This window comes from Gambusia affinis, linkage group LG06 (assembly GCF_019740435.1).
Source record: "Gambusia affinis linkage group LG06, SWU_Gaff_1.0, whole genome shotgun sequence".
NCBI lineage: Eukaryota > Metazoa > Chordata > Actinopteri > Cyprinodontiformes > Poeciliidae > Gambusia > Gambusia affinis.
The window spans coordinates 7,450,561-7,468,622 of record NC_057873.1 but is presented as its reverse complement, the minus strand read 5'-3'; the positions used below and the strand labels follow the sequence as shown (position 1 = coordinate 7,468,622).

At 36.2% G+C, this 18,062-nt stretch overlaps 1 protein-coding gene across 1 annotated transcript in view; it reads left to right on the top strand.

The window, feature by feature from the left end:
- Positions 1 to 16,574, top strand: part of gbe1b (glucan (1,4-alpha-), branching enzyme 1b) — a 112,613-nt gene extending 96,039 nt beyond the window's left edge. Inside the window, exons 15-16 of the mRNA XM_044119717.1 lie at positions 2,341 to 2,458; positions 15,900 to 16,574. Coding sequence (XP_043975652.1) covers positions 2,341 to 2,458; positions 15,900 to 15,962 — 181 coding nt within the window. The 3' untranslated portion in view covers positions 15,963 to 16,574. The remainder of the gene's footprint in view (positions 1 to 2,340; positions 2,459 to 15,899) is intronic.
- Positions 16,575 to 18,062: the final 1,488 nt, after the last annotated feature.

Below are 18,062 nucleotides of genomic sequence, written 5' to 3'. Positions count from 1 at the left end.
TTACTCTTATGTCAAGCACTCTTGTGTTAGTTTTCTGAAAATGTCCTTGGAAAATAGCTCTTCCAGCTAGGTCGCATAAGCCAGCTGAAGGACAGAACTGGGTTCTCTTACGAAAGGTGGATACATCCCGGAGCCTCAGCATATGGCGTGATTTACATATTTCATGGCGTGTCTTTCTATTGTGGTCCCTTTTTCAGAATACACACAATTCATGGGAGCCTCATAATGGGAGCTGCCATCGGCCTGCTCTTCAGTATCTCTGCATCCTCATTCAGATGCTCAGAGGAGAGACAGTACAGGGGGAAAAAAGTGACAGTACGTGGGATTGCCTTCCTCCTCCTTCCTCACATACAGTACATAATGCTTCTCCACACCTGATTAAAGGCATCACATTTTCTCTTGATTATTCAACTGTCTTATACCTGCAAACCTTCACAGCTCTTTAGCCTCTCCCTGACACAAAAGAGCAGATAATGAATAAAATGTCAAATATAAATCTTATCATGTATAATTAACAGAACACATTTCATTTGACGTACAGTTAAAACAGCGTTCATGTGGGGATTATAGGGATAGTTGTGGTGTTTAGATCTACAAAACTGATAAAGTGCTTGTTTGGATTATATCAAACTAAAGCATATGGATGCCTTCAAGGGCAGTTGTCCTTTGAAGTTAGCAGATGCTCATGTTTCTGTATAAATATCGCTTTAAACGAAGTACTCTTTTTACATGAGTACTAAAAAAATACAGATCCAATGTAAATAAGGGGATGAAACAAAAAGAGTTTAACTGTTCATCTGTTCAGCCAAAAGCTTGGTGCTCTTCCACACACTAGATCAGACTTCTGTTCATCAATGGTCTTTAAACATAACTGATGATGGCATTAACTGTCAGACATGCAGCATCTTATTCCTCAATAAATAGAAACAAATAACAATAAACAGTGCAATTTTTTTTTTCACAGTGCATTGTGTTCTGCGTCCTGATTGGCTAAACAGTCTCCATGCTTTTTCTCTACCTGTGTGCCAATAACGTTACATTATTTAAATATATGTAAAACAGCTTGGCAAATTTCGGTAAATGTTTTTGCCCAGAAGAAAAAAAGATAAGTACAGAAAAATACAGATAAGTATGTTCTTCTTTTGAAAAAACACACCTTCAGAAGAAAAAGACACTAGAGAGCGGAGTGAGGCTGCAGAGTCTCAGTCAGAGGAACAGGGAAATACGCGAGTCACAATTTGTCCTACTGTACTTTGTATTAAGGATTAAAATGATTTTTACTGTAATTTGTAAGAAAGCGTTATATTTGTTTAAAAAATGCTTGGGTCTGAAAGCAGGTTTTGCTCTTTGGTTTCAATGTAGAGTATTTAATTATGCTGTATAATAATTGTAAAAAAATAAAGGTAACTACTTCACGGATTTCGCCTATCATGGGTTCTTTTCGGAACGCAACCCCCGCAAAAAACGATGGTTTACTGTATTCACATTTTTCAACTTCACCTCAAACAGTTCTTCAGTGGAAAGTTGAAAACTGCTGCACCATCTGCAATTTCAACCCTTTTGAAAGCTTGTGGACAGTTATGCCTCAAAGCAGCATCAATACCTTAAAATCTCTTTGTTCATATTTGTTCTACCATTTATGATATAAAAAGTGGTCAAATATTCTGCCGATAGTTTTGCAGCACCTTGTTGATGGCAGTAAAATCTGCCATCAACAAGGTGCTGATGGCTTCAACAATTGATGCCATCAGCACCCAATCTGCCATCAACAATTACTTCCCAGGAACTTGCTAACTGAAGATTAGTGGTACTGCGCTCACAAGTTCTTCAAAATATGTTGCTTGTTGTGTTGTCATTCCATTCTGAAAAAATGCAGTTCAGATGAGTTCAGTAAAGTCCTAAATTAATTGTATTTATCCTCAGTTTGAGTGAACATAATAATTTGGAGGAGTTGGAGGTAATTATGCCCTACATTTTTGTGTTGTAAAAAATTAAAGAAAAAAAATAAACATCTGTTGCCTCTTATTTAAATTTATCATCAAACACTATTTATCCAGCCTATTAGACAAAATTATCTGATTGTATGGTTAAGCATTAACTAATTTATTCAGTTCATGTAAGGCAGCATTAGTATTTTGGTTTCTCACTGTCACATTTTAGTGCTTTGGGAAGTAGAGGAATGCTAATGGATGGGAGGATTTCAGAAAGTATACACCACCTGAGCACTGCTAAACCAAGTCTGCACCGATGATAAAACCTTTCCTTTTTTGTCTTCTTTTGTCTTCAAGCTCTTAAGCTAGCTTCCCACCATTATTGCACCTTAACTCCGATCTTTGTCAGATACAAAATCAAGCTGGATTCAGACGAGGTTCAGTATGGAGGGCACGGACGGCTCGACCACAACACTGATTTCTTCACTGAGCCCCAACCTTTCAACGGACGCTCCAACTCGATGCTGGTAAATATTTTCAACTTGATACTTTTGACTCATCAGAGGTTACTGTTTTTGTTTTTGTTTTTTTCTTTTTTTTGTTGAATGTCACTGAGTCCTAGCTTTGGAGCACACTACAATTACAGATTCAGGGCTGCTGTTGTTGAGTCTATGGCCACTTTTCTCCAAACCAATGCTGTATCAACGTCGTATTCTGCATACTAATTCGAGTATGATTTGGGAGGTTGTATATTCACACAAAATTAAGCAGACTCAAAAATGTCAGCATGCATACTAAATGAGGATGGAGTGTGCTGTTGATAGACACTATTGTCCCACATAGCTGTAAACAAATGTGGGCTTTTTTTTTTCTTTTGAGGAGTTGGTCACAGCTGAAAAGCATCAAAAGGAATTGTGGGCGTTGATGAGACAGCACTGGAATTGGCCAGAAAAACATTTAATATATATCTAACAAAGTATGGATAAGCAACTTTTGCTCTCAACTAAACCTTTAGAGAGAAATAAATTCTTCATAAATATTAGATTTTTAGCAGTACTGTGTCAGAATCTTTGGTTTTATTCTGTTTTTTTTTTTGTTGTTGTTGTTTTTTTTACTTTCTTTAATTCCTCTTTATTATAATTTTTTCTTTTGTTTTTACTCTGGATCCTTAATACATATTAATCTGGAAATATATACAGAAATCTTTTTCCTCATTCTATTTATAATAAAGATTGCACCAAGGTAAGGTCAGTAACTCCTCCTTCAGGTTGTTTTTGAGTCGACAAAGCTGAGCTTAGTTTTACTTACTGTTTTATGAAGAGCAATATAGATTAAGATTTGGCAGACAACTGTCTGTTTTTTTTTTTCACTCCATAAGTATGTGGCAATATGAGGTGTTTCATATTAAATCTCAATAGAATACATTGAGTTTTCAAGGGAAAGAATACTGTTGCCAGGCAGTGTACATTTATTTCATTGCTTCATTCTTTGCATTAGACCCAGTTAACCACATTATTGATGCTGAATCCTGATTCAGCATTGTGGATGTAGATCGCCACCATCACCTGCATATTTTATTTATTTATTTTTTTTTTTGCTTGTTTTCATGTTTTATATTCCCAGAGGTTTAAAAGACCTACTTTTAAAATCCAAAACATTATGGCAGCATTTGAAGGAAAGGAGATGGGTTTTCTTATTTAAATACACACCATGTTGATGATTTGAGCACTTTTTGTTCATTTTCCATCACTCACAAGTTCTGACAGATGTCTTCTCATTCATCAGATGAATACAGAATAATACCACATTAACTCTAGAATATATTTTATGGACTGAAACAATGATAATGTTACTTTATGCAGTGACACTCAGTAAAGTTTGGGCAAAAGCCTAAAGTGTTGCGTATAAATATATATATACTAACCTGACATCTTACTGACACAATGTGATTGATGAATCTCGAGGATTGGAGTGTTTTTAGAGTTTTGAGAATAAATTCATAGCAACAATGACAAGCATTGTTTTAAAAGATGTTATTTAAATTGATGACAGCTATCATTGATATCTATCATCTGTTTCCTTTCCTTCTTTTGCTCAGTAAATCAGAATAGCTTTAATGAAGGGGTATATTCTTATGCATTTAGAGTTTGAATGTGACTGCTGTTGGATGTTGACTGCCAAAAATCTGTCTACATTATCTTGCTTTCTTGGCAGTGGTTTTCTTTTTTCTTCTTCTTGGCAGGAGAGAGGTTGCTTGCTTTTCTTTTCTCAAACATGTATGCCTTCACCCCGCCCTCACTGAGCAGATATGCATCTCTTTAACTATTTTACTCTCACAGTTTTACCGTTGCAAAGTAATTTTGTAAGTGCTGCCAGGAGAAACAAAGTCTGATGAAATAGCTGTCAGCGCATTAATGTTTTCTCCTTTTTTATGTTGAATGTTTGATTTCTCAAATCAGCTTAATTGGCCTGAAATGGGGTTTGCAGTGAGAGAATGTTTTAAAGCCATTCTAATGAGGTTTAAGTGTGCTGGCATGAAAGAGGGCTGCTTTCCTGGCAAAGTGCCACTATCTCCCTGGTCTGGGACTCTCAGCCTAACAACAGCCCCATAATTTACCAGCTTCCTCTCAAGCTTTTAATCTCAGATAAAGAAATGATCAAATGTGGCTACATGCATCAAGGCTAGATCCATCCATCAGGGGGAATGAAAGTACTATATCTAGTCTCCATTGCATTAGGTTTTGTTTGTGAATATCATATTTGCCTTCTCTGCATTTTCTTCTGCACAAGCTTGGCAGTTTCCCTGAAGTTATTGGGCGTCATGGGAATCTGATATCTGTGGTTCTTTCAGTCTCCCCAGCAAACAGTGTGCATTATTCATGGCGTCAGAACTTACCTTTTCATGTGCATGCCTTTTAAACCTCCACGGCACCATGTAGGGATGTAAACTACCTGAAACAACGAACCGCTGGTCCTCCATCATGAGAACCTCTTCAGGCTCATACGATCAAATAGCATTGGTTCTAAAAATGGCAATTTTGTCATGTTTGCTTTACTGATGCCCAGATATACTCAAATGGTTACCTGCTTTATGTTTAATCCAGTTTAGGTATAATGATGAAGCGATGCTTAGTGTTTTTTTTTGTCCCTTTTACGTTTGCTTTGTTGTTCTTGTGCTTTGTAAATATCTTATGGTTGTGTCTAAATTATTTAAAGAGAAAGTTCAGAATTTGTAAAGTTCTATCAATAGGTCATAAGCATTTAATATCATGACTGCAGTACACAAGTCTTCTTTGTTAAATATAAATCGATATATATTGCTCTTACAGTTTAAAATCTGGGAGATTGACTAAAAACAATTGGAAGTTGAATACCTCAAACTAAACTGGTTTTAGACACATAATAGTGGTTTGTGTGAAAAACTATGTACTCTTGAAATTGGCATCACATTGGCATTCAAGGCAGATAAACTGTTAATCATGGCATTTTCTGTTTGTACTCTGAAGTTGAATTTACTGATTTTCCAGTCCTAAACACATCCACTCAAGTTTCCCCTTGAAATTGAAATCATGACTGCGAGAGTCTGCGCTTGCCAGGCCGGAATTCAAAATCCAATCAAATCAAAACAAGGTGAAAGATGCAGGTAAAAACCTAATATTTGCACAAACTCAGAACCAACGCATCACACCCCTTTCTCTTCACTGAAGTGACTCATCAACTCTGGGTGAATGTTATATTGTTATTCACTTGAATAATATTTTGAACAGTAATTTGTCTCTTGTAAAGCTACCCTAGTACTAGAATTGCTGTTATTGTTATCTTTTGTACTATTTTTTTTTTGTTCAAAATAAATCTTAATCAGATGAAATTTAAGACATTGAATTTGTAATAAAAATTACCCATAGATTAAAGCAGTGACTTTATCCATGGTGATTTTGAGATCAAAATAGGCTGATTGATCCCTACTCCTTTCCATGACAGGGCCTAACTAATATCTTTTTATACTATCAGATATTTTTTTTACCAAACATATCTGGAAAAGCCCTTCAGTTCGATATGCACATATGCAGTGTTGTTTTAAACATTAGTGCATGCACAATGTTTGGATGTATTGTTCTGTAGGGCAACTTTAAAAAGTAACACTAGGGCAAAACAGAGACAACACACAGCGATCGCTGGGAGCAATAAGGTTTTTCTCATGAAGCTACAGTGCAGGAAGTAAGGTGAACCATACCAAATTTTTATGTCGACATTTATATTTTTTAACCGCAATAAGATATGTAGCCCGCTTCGCACTTAACTGAATTACTCACCGGAAACAATGTCAAGCAGAATGTACATCAATGATAATGGAGAAAAATCTGATAATGTCCAAATCCAGCTGCCTGGAGCATTTAACCAGCTCAAAATGCTGTGCAGCATATCAAATGGCAACGCACTAGGGGTGTGATGAGAAGTTCCTCTGATCAGAAAGGATTTCCCAAAAACTGCACATTTATGGTGCATTGAAGTAAATCTTATATATTGGATTATCTAAACACAAAACGACTGCAATGTGATTTAAACCTTTTTTTATGCTAAGATTTTACATCAATTTTACCCCGAATTTCAGATGAAGTCGCTAGCTGTTAGTATTTGCTGCATGTAAGATATTAATTGTTGATTTCTTGACAGAGCCACTGTTAAAGATATCTGATCTGTCCCTTTATATTTGTACCATATTTGACATTGCACCTGCTGGGTTGCTTGTTCATTTGAACTTCACTTGAACCTCTCTGGATCAATACTGAAAGTGTTGCTGTAAATGGGTGGAGGATATAATTCAATATCAGGTGTTGGGCTGTGAACTTCAAACTGCCATGAATTTCTTTTGTAATCTTCAGCCATTTCTAAACACATCATTCCAGAGATATTTTGTCCACTTTATTTCAGAGGTTCTTCCATTTTCATGCAGACTCTGATCCGTTATCGTATTAGCTTAGGTTTCATCACCTAATGACACAGTTTCTCCAATCTGTTAACTTTTTTTTTTTTCTGAGTCTTATTAATTTAAACACAAGTTCTTCAGTCATGTCCCTCCTGGCTAAAATGTGAAGTTTAGTTAGCTAGTCATCTGCTAATTTTGGCACTCGTGCAAATTAATGGGGAGAATGAGAGGAAGTGAGAGGGAAGGAGCCAACAGGGAGAAAAGGATGGAGGCAAGCAGGGACCCTTCTGCACACGCGGCACCCAATCTCCTTTAAAAGCGGCTTCATAGAGACTTGACAATAAGAATATAGTCTGGAATAAAGCTACTTTTTTTCCTCCTCTTCACACCTACCGGGTAATGACAAGAATAATCAGACAAAAGCCACTGCGGGGGATGCAGTAAGGTGCCCACATCATCCATGTTTTATTTAACAACTAATGCTTTCAAAGTCTGCTCAAACTTCTTTTCTCCCGCCTTTTTAATGTGTCTGACTGTTCTCAAGCTTCCTCGTTACAGAGCAGTAATAAACTCTATATTTTCCAAGAACGCATCACACTGCAGCCTGTGAGTGCACATAATTAGATCAAGGAGGCAAAGTCAGGAGCATCCTTGTTTCCTGGTAGGCTCTGGAGAACACTATGTAACCCTGACACCCAGTGTTTGCAAATCTGGTCAGGGCTTACTGTAATCTATTTAGGCCTGTCTGTGGGATCCTTTTCTACGTTATCAAAGAAATCAATAAGGATAAAACAGATCCAACTCCTCAAAACAAACAAAGGAAAATACCAACATAGATCCTAAAAGAGCTTATAGATTGTATACACAGCGCATTGCAAACCTTTCCACATTTTGCCACATTACAACCACAAACCATATTATGTTTTATTCAGACTGTTAATGAAAGAGAAACATAAACTAGTGCATCATTGTGAACTGATAAGAAAAATATTAATTAGTTTTTAAACTTTGACCAGTAAAAATGTGAGGAAAAAAAATGTTTAATGAATTTAGAGTGAAGCTAATATATAATTGCATATAGATTCATTACACAGAGTGAGAAATATTTACAGCCTTTATTTGACAAAAGAAATTCTCCAGAAAACAGTTAGGGTAGGGTAAAATATGGGAGTGCCATTTTTCTGACTGAACAAATAAAGACTAGTTGTTTTAAATAAGCAAATTAAAGCATATATAAAATTACAAAGATCTCTTAAAATAACGGATTTGATTTGAAGTCATGTGGTTAAAAACTCTATAAGTATAATCTACAGTACCTTTATGCAGTGGGGTTCAGTCCCAAAGCTTAAAAAATGACCTTGTTTCCCTTGTAGCAGTCAATAACTTTGTTCTTCACCTGTGTTGGAGTTTCTTTAAAGTGTGGCTTTGTATTTTGCATTTTGGTCTTTTGGCCTACAGATATTTACAATTTAAGCAATTTCTTGATCAGACCTGGATGTTTCAAGGGAAATAAATTTTAAAAAATAAAGAAAATTTGGGTAATTTATTATTTTACAAGGAGAGCATTAATGCTTTCACAAATGGCAGTTTAGTATGGATATCTTTTTTTTTCTTTTAATTAATTAAATCATCATATTTTCACTGCATTGCATGTAGCTAGAATATAATTTCTCCCAGCCCAGCTCAAGATTTATTTTTTAGTTTTATATAAAAAAGTTCTGCACATTTGTTAGTTTTATCTACGTCCAAAAGATACTGACATTTAAAGAGCACATAATACCATCCATCCATTGTCTATAACCATGTCTTTGTGAAACCTTTGTTAATCGTGGCAGTTTAGATTAGCAGTTTGCCTCATTAAGGGCAATATGTAAAAGGGAATTGTTTTAAATGGATACAGATAAAATTGAGTGAAATACTCTCATTCTCTTTATCTAGATAAAGATTCTTCAACTTTCTTTGTCTAAGAGAACTGACAGTTTGATCTCCTATGGGGAGCCTTTTATGAGGCTTTTGTACATCAAGAACTACTATTGAACAATCACAGTTTATTAGTTTAACTTGACAGAAACTTTTAAATACTCTGAGAATTAAACCTCCCTCAGTGAGGAAATTTTCGGCTATCCTTCTTGGAGTTTGTGTCACATGTACAGTTTTGTTTGAGTGTTCTAATGTCAAAAATGTAATGCTAAGAAAGTGTGAAGAATAATTAGCTGCTCTGAAACCTTTTGATAAACTTTGCATGCATCAAAGGGGGTTGTCTCCTGTGACAGTTTCTCAAAAAGAAATTAATCTGAAATAAGAAGGAGAAGGAAAGTGAAGAGAAATGTAGCAGGCTTGTAGCAAATGATCAAAAGCTGTTCATTTCCGTGACGCAGATCTAAGACCTGACGTTGATGAGGAGGTATGAACTAACAGAATAAAACTGTGACAGCAAGCAAAGGACCTTCTTCGTACTTTTACATACATATATAATATCCAACAGAGTGCTGTTAAATCCTCTCACACCTCTTTGCACTGCATCACAAAAGTCTAGTTTTTCACATAGTAACTGCAAGCCTAAACACTATTATGCTAAATGTGGTTTAATCTCATCGACCAACAGAAAGTAGTGCAGAACTGTCAATGAAAAAAAAGGTATATATTTTCCAAAAACTGTACTTTTAACTATGCTCCTTCAATAACCATCTAATCAAAGTGATTAGAAGTCAACAATTTAGGAAAACATAAAGATTTTTGTTACGTTAGCTAGACTGGCCACTAAGCAAACCTCAGTGGTTTTAGGAGGTGATTCAGCTATTGGATTCAAGTGTGTTGGACCAGAGAGACATCTAAGAGTTGCAGGACACCAGCCCTTGAGGACCAGGAGTGCCCACTCTGATCCATGCTGTATATACTTAAAAACAATCCTACAGCATGATGCTGCCAGCACCATGTTTCTCCATAGTGATGATGTGTTGAGGGTGATATGCAGACACACATATCAATTTCCATGTTGCCTTGAAAGTTACATTTTGGAGAGATTACACATCGGTGGACCTTTATTAATTAGAAGACTTGTAAAATGACTTGATTTCACTTTATTTAACATGTAGGGATCATAAAAAACAAGTCTGAATACAAGTGGACACTAAACCTTCCTCCATCATAAGCCATGTGTAAATTTTAAAATTTGAGCTAAATTTTGTTGGTATATTGCAACAAACTGTAATAAAATGCAATTAGATAGTGGTCACAATGTGACAAAATGACTAGACGTTTTATGTAATCCATACTCCAAACAGCAAGTGCATTGAATGGAAAATAATACATTGATTTAACCTTTTTTCTTTTCGAGATTACCCAAATAAAAATAAAATCCATCAGAATGGAATGTTTTAGCTTGACAATCTAGTAACCCTTCTTGTGAGCATATAATCCTCTAAATCCAAACCTTTGCCAACCTCCACGGCAGGTTTCGAATTGTTACCCTGCCAGATTCTTTGTCTGTCTAATATACAAACTACATGTTGTCTACAGAAGTGCTTACAGCGGGTGGATTCTTGTTAAGTGAGTAATGGAGCCAAACAGAGACATGTCTGGAGAGTTAAAGTGCACAGATAGTCAGGCAATGCGTTCACAAGCAGCTGGGGTCTGGAGAGCGGAGAGTGGATGTTCCAGCGCAGCGCCTCATGAATCCTTTATCAGTGTGTTTGAACATTGATCAGATTGAGTATTAGCCCAAAGGCTGGACTCAGCTCTTGAGGGGAGTGCAAAATCCAAATTCTCTCATGTGAGCACGCAATGAGGCAACAAAAGAACATCCGCCAGACAAAAGGAGGCAAAAAAAGGACAAAGTGTGTCGGCAAACTTTCTGCTAATCCAATATTTAAAAGCGAAATCTACTTTGCTTCCCTCTCATCTCATTAAGCTGTGCACCTGTGATGGAGTAAAGTGGAGATAAGGTTTTTTTTGTTCTATAGTAAATGCTGTTTGATCCGACCGTTAGAGGAGCCTGCTGTTGCCTAGATATGAGATGTTCCTTATGAGTGTGGGAATGAAATGTGCTTTGAGAGCGGCTGAAGTAGTAAACACCTACTCCTAATGAGTAATCAGAGGCAGCAGAGACTTTGCAGACATGTTCACACAAATCCCATCGGACAGTTTGCCCTGACGAAAAAAACAGTAATGCATTGAAGAGAATTAAGTTGAATATTTCTGAGTAATTCATTTGAATATGTAGTGAGTGAGTGGATGGGAATGATGATTCATGAATCCCCCACATGGTTTAACAGGGGATGCGAAGTCATTAACAAGGAATATCATAAGGATTATCACAGATTATGCATTTGTGAAACCGTTTTAAACACTACTGTTATTTATTAGCAGAAAACAAATTTTTCATATCTTGTTAGAAACTAGTTCTTGGCACTTGCACAGTGGTCAGCAACTTTTATCATATAAAGTGATGATTCAAACGGCAAATCAAAGATTTTGCAGCTTTGATTGAGCTGCAAAGTCTACTTAACCCAATGTTAAATGTTTGTATCCGCTGTCCATACCTTATCAATCAAAAGAATTGAAAAGGTAGTTATGAAGTAAGTTATCAATTATGCACCAGTAATTAAGCAAAATAAATGGATATTCAAGTCCAGCAATTGTTGTTGGAGTCAAAAATTACTCAAAAGAGAGAAGAGTTGTAAACGATAAAAGGAAAATTAAAAAAAACTACTGGAATATGAAGTGGCTACAAATGGTTTGCCCCATTTACATTCAAAATGAAATCTATTCTATATGTGTGTGTTCTTTATATACACACTTTCTAATTGAATTCAATGAGTAGATGTGTCCAAACCTTTGGTCTGTACTGTGTATATATATATATACCAACTTATATGCACTCAGATTTTTTTTTAGACGTTTATGTCTTATTACTATATTTTAATTCATAATAGTGTTCAAAAGTCTTAAATTTGAGTTTGTGAAATCTAGAGAAACCACAAATTGTGTAAGTTAATACTCATCTGCTGTAGGTTTGTTTCAAAGCTTACAAATAAAATGCATGCTGCACAACACACCGACATAGTCAGGTGTGAAAATGTAGAAAAAAGAAGAAAAAAACCCCCACTAAATTGTAAAAAAAAAAAGATTAAAAAAGTAACGGAATTAAGGGCAATTAAAAATGTTTGCATTGTGCTGTAGATGCTGTATGCTCCTTATGAGATGCTTCTTGACATTGCTGCAGTTTTATGCTCAGTTTAACTAGAAGAAATGCCACACTTTCTTTTTGAGCAGCTTTTACTGAATACTGAATTATTTATTATTAAAGACTTTAGTATTTCGTTATATTGAATCTTCGGATTGTGGAGGGAATCCCGTAGCATTTGAGTTATGTCAGCAGATGAAAGTCTTTAGCTGTGTTTGTCAGAATGTATGTTTGAAGTAATTTGTTAATTTGAATGTATTCCTCGCTTCTCTACATTTTCCGTTTCATTCAGAATGTGTCACTGTTTGTCACACTATCCGTTTAGTGGAAATAAAAGCTGTTGACATACTCCAGGTTTGGCGCAGTGGTAGCTTTTGTCTGAACAGGTGCAGCGATTCATTCTGGCTTTTCTTCCCTCTGTGGTGCCTTTGCATGCAGACTCTCCCACTGTGACTGTTTAATTAGGCACCAATGTCTGTGTCAGTGTTTCAGCGGAGGGCTGCTCGACTCCCTCAATGACAAACTGTTGCCAAAGAAACGCATCCACGGCGAACTCAGATCCACTGATGCTGAGGGGTGGCTGGGAGAGTTCAGCAGGGTGATTGAACTGTTTACAACTCTGCTCACTTTTTTTAGTGTTTTGTTGGGGAAATATCGCATCATTTTTGCCTGTCTTGCTTTTCCTTTGGCATGAATCTGAAGTGACTAATGATACACGATGGCTTCTCGCCTCCAAATGACTCTGTGAATATCAAAAGGATTGATCAAAGGCTTTATTAGCCACACGGCTTGAAAATGAGTCCCTCACTAGGCCGACTCTTTGTACTATATATATTTAGGCAATCTGACATTTACAAGCTTTGTTTGTTTTTCCTGCCTCGTCCACAGAGCTTTTTTTTATATCAGTTTTTGCCCGGTGGCAGATTGTGTTTCTTCACACAAGTCCATATTTACAATGGATAAACAGCCAGTAGTTGGGAGATAATGAGAAACAGTTATTGCATTGATTGGAGAATTTGGAAATTAACATTTTAGAAGATGGGGCGCCCCCAATTCATGCACAATTCCTCTTTTGTGAATGAAATTGCTTTGGATTAAAAAAAAAAATTACAAAATTTCAACAAAATTAACTGAACAATTGAAAGCTTTAAAAGGCTTTCAACATTAGAAAGCTATCCTTAAATTGTTTAAAGAAATGGATGTAGGACCTAAGTGCAGACAAGAAAAAATATGAAAGAATTTTTCCCCTGCTAGATGATGTTGTAGGAGATCTCTGATGGAGCATTTAACATATTTTAAATGTTAAAAAAAGCAACATTTTTTTTTTTAATGTTTTTGTTAGATTGTAACATTTCAACTAGCTAAAAGCAAATATTTTGCAGTTTCCCCTCATATTGTCAGACCAAATATAATTCATGGATACATTTGCAAGGTTAATGGTTTACTTTTCCTCCAGGCAGTACATTTCATGAAGCATAATCTTATCAAGTCTTTCTCCATTTATTACCAAAAGTCATGATAAAATATTTACTCTGGTTATTTTCAATGTGCTGAGATAAGCTTTTGATGTGATATTATTCTATATTAATTTTATCTCCACCTCAGTTCATGTTCAGTAACTGTGATAGAGTTTAAAACAGGTGCAAGCGTGTTTGTGCGCATATGTGTGTGTGTATATATATATATAAGGACCATATTTTAACAAGTACTATGTGGTGAGGACCGACTGCTCCAAAAGCGGTGTGTGTGAGTGCACCATCCTGTGGAAAGTGTCCAGTTTATTTGGACACTTCTTAGCATGAAGTTACAAAGTTCTTTGCCCACATATTTGTTGGGCAAGTGTTTTAAAAGGCTTCTCATCAACAATTTTATTTTATTTTTTTTGTTTATGTTGTGTTAACTTTGATTGAATCAAAACAAAAGCAATAAAGATGCAAGGCAAAATATGTTAAGATAGGTAGATAGAGTTTTTATGTATAAAGTGTTTAAGTATTGTCTAAACTAAATACATTTTAACAGATAATTAAATGCACAACTAAGTGACAGACAAACAAGAACGTTTTTTGAATTTCTGAAACATTTTGTCTATATGTGAACATACGAGAAGTGCTGGATGACCATTTAAGACACGTTTGTCAAACTTGAAGCTAGCCAAATCTGGCCCACCATAGACTCTAGAGAGCCACATTAATAGAACCTTCAAAATAACAAATGTGTACTTAAACATTATTTTGTCAATTTATTAGTATTTAAACAAGTTAATTGGTTTTATCAATAAATTTGTCTCAACCAGTTCAATTTTGACAGGGCCCAAAATGGAGATGAGTTTGGCACTCCTAAAAGATATAATATGCTAACATCCAGTGTTAAAAAAATTACAATAATATGACAAACATATGATTTTAAAAAAGCTCAATAGTTCAAACATCTATAATTTTGGATATTTTAATAAGTTGAACAAATGCAGATAAATTAAAGAGATGAGCATGTTCATGGGTCGGTGACTGGAACTAATATTTTCTATCCAATAGCATTGTGAGGATGATTAATTGACTAAGCAATACTTAGCTTGCAGTTCTGATGTAAAGCCTCATCCCCAGCACTGATCGGCCACTTTATTAGGTATACCTACTCAACATCTTCTAATTGTAATGCAGCCAAACACTTAGCAGCAACTCATTGCGTATGCACCTAAACATGGTGAACACAATTTGCTTAAGTGGTTGATGAGTGCATAATCTTTCTTACATTATCAAGAGGTTATTCAATTGTTTGACAAAAGCACTACTTCCTGTCATTGTGCGTGGAGTAATAAAAAAAGCAACAGAACATGCCTTGAATTTCCAAACCTCCCTAATCCTCTTTGAATTGCTTCAAGTGCTATAATAACAAATTGTCATGCCTTTACACAAAGAAGCTTTCCTGTAGCCTTAAGGCCAAAGTTTTTTTTTCCCCACAAACTACACTTGCAGCACATTCAATTGTGACTCAAATGTGAAAGCCGTAAATAACATGAACTTCACTACTCAACATCTTTCTAAGAACTGCTTCGATTGAGCAATAAGTCGCTGGAATTGGTAGTAATGCTACTCAGCACACAAATTTTGGTTGCCCTTTCAAAATGGTGCCTTTGCATTTTGGTCGCTCAGCAGGTGGGTCACCTTCTCATGTATGTGTTTCTGCTCCCCTTCCCTTGTCTTAAATAATTTAACACAGTCATCATCACTACTTCTAAAATCTTTGCACTGAGTCTAATGTGGGAAGCCTTGTGGTGGTTTGGTTTTTGACCCTGGGTCTGCATTCCAGACGCAACCTTCAGCAACTTTTGATTAATGTAAACGTATTAGTTTCATTTGTTTTGTTTTTTTTGTCAGACGCCTCAGAGTTGCTTTCCCCAACCAAAAATATCCAAAATGTTGTTGAGGGGAGAGCAGCAGTGGGATTTGGGCTTTAACACCCTTTTGCTCAGTTTCCTGACTCTAGTGCCATCCAGAGGCCGAGGAGCTGCAACACTGTCATGTTAATTAAACCTTCCTAACCTTGACGGTTCACTTTGATCAAAGCTGTGGCGTTTGTCTTCTATCAGGACTTACTTTTTGCTCACATGTGAATATACCTCTTTGTCTTTTTCCTCCTCCTCATCCTTCCCTAGCAGACACATCGACCTTGGTTAAAAAGGATTAATAAAGTGTCTATGCCTCATCATGAGGCACTACCAAATGTCTGTGTCACTTCTAAAAAAATATATACAATAAACTTGAAGATTTGGTAATCTCCAAATTGGTGATCTTGTTAACATCATTAATCTTCAGTTGTCTCACTTTTCTTTCTTTCTTCCTGTCTCTTTCTTCCTCAGGTCTACATCCCCTGCAGAACAGCTATTGTCCTGGCCAACGAGGAGATAGATTACTGTTATTAGAGGATGATTGTCTCCACAGAGACCGGGATTGAGAACAGATTCCAAGCTCAAACTGAGTGTTAACAATCACCTTCATCTTAAAGTGTCAACCTTGCACACCGGCCAAAACCTACTTTTTTGTCTCTGAGCCTTTTTCTGAATGAAGGGATGAAAGTAAGGCTTCTTAAAATTGTGCGCTTTCAAAATACCATCTGTAACCTTAGACGGTGTGCAACCCCATTTACTTCAGTTCGGTCCATTTGGGAAGCGTCCAACCTATCCGAGCAGCTAGATGCTAAAAAACCCTGCCGAGTCCATCCGACACTAGCCAGCAGCTATTTCTCGGCTTGGTTGCATTTGGCTTGACATCTGAAAAACACGACCAGCAACTGTGACAGAGCCAGCACTCATTTATTCAAACATAAAAAAAGATCAAAGAAAATAAAGAGTATTTCAGACTGTTAGATGTGCTGAAACAGAAGTGATTTGTTTGGATTCATTTTGTATTAGAATAAAATACAGAAAGAGACACCAAAATGTGCGTGTATGTAACCACCTGTGACCCATCTGTGCTCAACATATCTGTCTACAAATAAAAAGTCCCTTGCACTAAATAATAAATTGATAAATCACTTTGTCTTGTATATTGTTCTTTAAAAGCTACTCAATGTATATAATTGATCTTGTTTTTTTTATACCTTTTTACATTTTGTCACATTACAGTGATAAGCCTCAGTGCATTCTGTTGGAATTTGAATTCAGAACCAGATGAAATTCAGAGTACAGTAATTTTGAAGTTCTGGGAAAATTACGCATTGTTTTCAAAATGTTACACATAGTAATGTGAAAAATGTGGCATACATTTTGTGTCAATGCTTTGTAGAAACACGTTAGCTGCATTTATAGTACGCAATTCTTTAGGGTTACATCTCCACCAAGTTTGCATATTTACTGGGACATTTCTCTTTTTCTTTTCAAAGTTGCTCAAGTTTAGCCATATTTTAGATTTTAGTATGTCAATAAAATTTTATTTTTAAGTCTAATTAAAGATTCTTAGATGGATTTAGCGCTGGACTTTGACTAAACCATTCTAGCACACAATTAGGCTTTGATCTGGACCATTTGTTAATTTAGGTTGCTGTTTGTCCTGATCTCCACCTCAGTCTTAAGTCTTTTGTAGCACGTTTTTTTTCTTTTCATGATTTCCTTCTATTTAGCTACATCCATCACAGATCACTTTATCCCTGAAGCATGTTGCTGCCACTGCCATATTTTACAGTGAAGATGGTGTGGTCAGATTGTAGTAGCATCAGATCTCAACAGCTCCTCCTGCCTCTCTGCCAGCACCTAATGACTAAGGTGTATATAAATCACACACTGTGCGATTTATTATTAGATGTTGGATTGGATCTCAGAGCACATTCAAATCCACTTCACATTCCTAGGATGTTGTACTGATTTATTGACCACTTCATTTATGAATAGTCATCAGTTTGCCATTTTAAAAATAAATTTGTTTGGTTTTTGCATAAAATGAAAGCAACGATTGTGCTGAAATTACCCAATTTTTCCCTTTGCATAAAGTTTTCTGCTGTCATTTTACTGTAAAATTCTCAAACTAAATCCCACTTCAAAACGTTGACGCCATCGCTCAGCATGCACAACCGTGAGACAGAAGACAGTATTACATGTGTGACTCGCATACTTGACTACCTTAGGAACCTGTGTGTGATTTATGTACACCGTGCTCATTAGGTGCTGTTGCATTCCCCTGAGATCGTTCCCGAAAAAAACAAAACAAAAAAAAAACCAAGGGAAATCCACACAGAGAGCGACGTGCCTCTTTCAATTAGTTGTGACTTTTGTGACTTTTGTCTCAACTTGCTTGATTATCGAACAGCTCTTGGAGCGCGGCAGTGCTGTTCTGTGAGAAGGTTATTGATTAACTTAAATAAACCGAGGAACATCGCTGATGCTGACTGCTGAACTCACACACACTTACAAAATGTCACAAAGTATGTTATGAAAATAACTGTGATAACAGATTTCCTGCCAGTCTGTATATTCGCTTCATTTTGAATCTCTTTGGAGTCCCTTGTTGCTTGTGGATGTTTTTAAGTG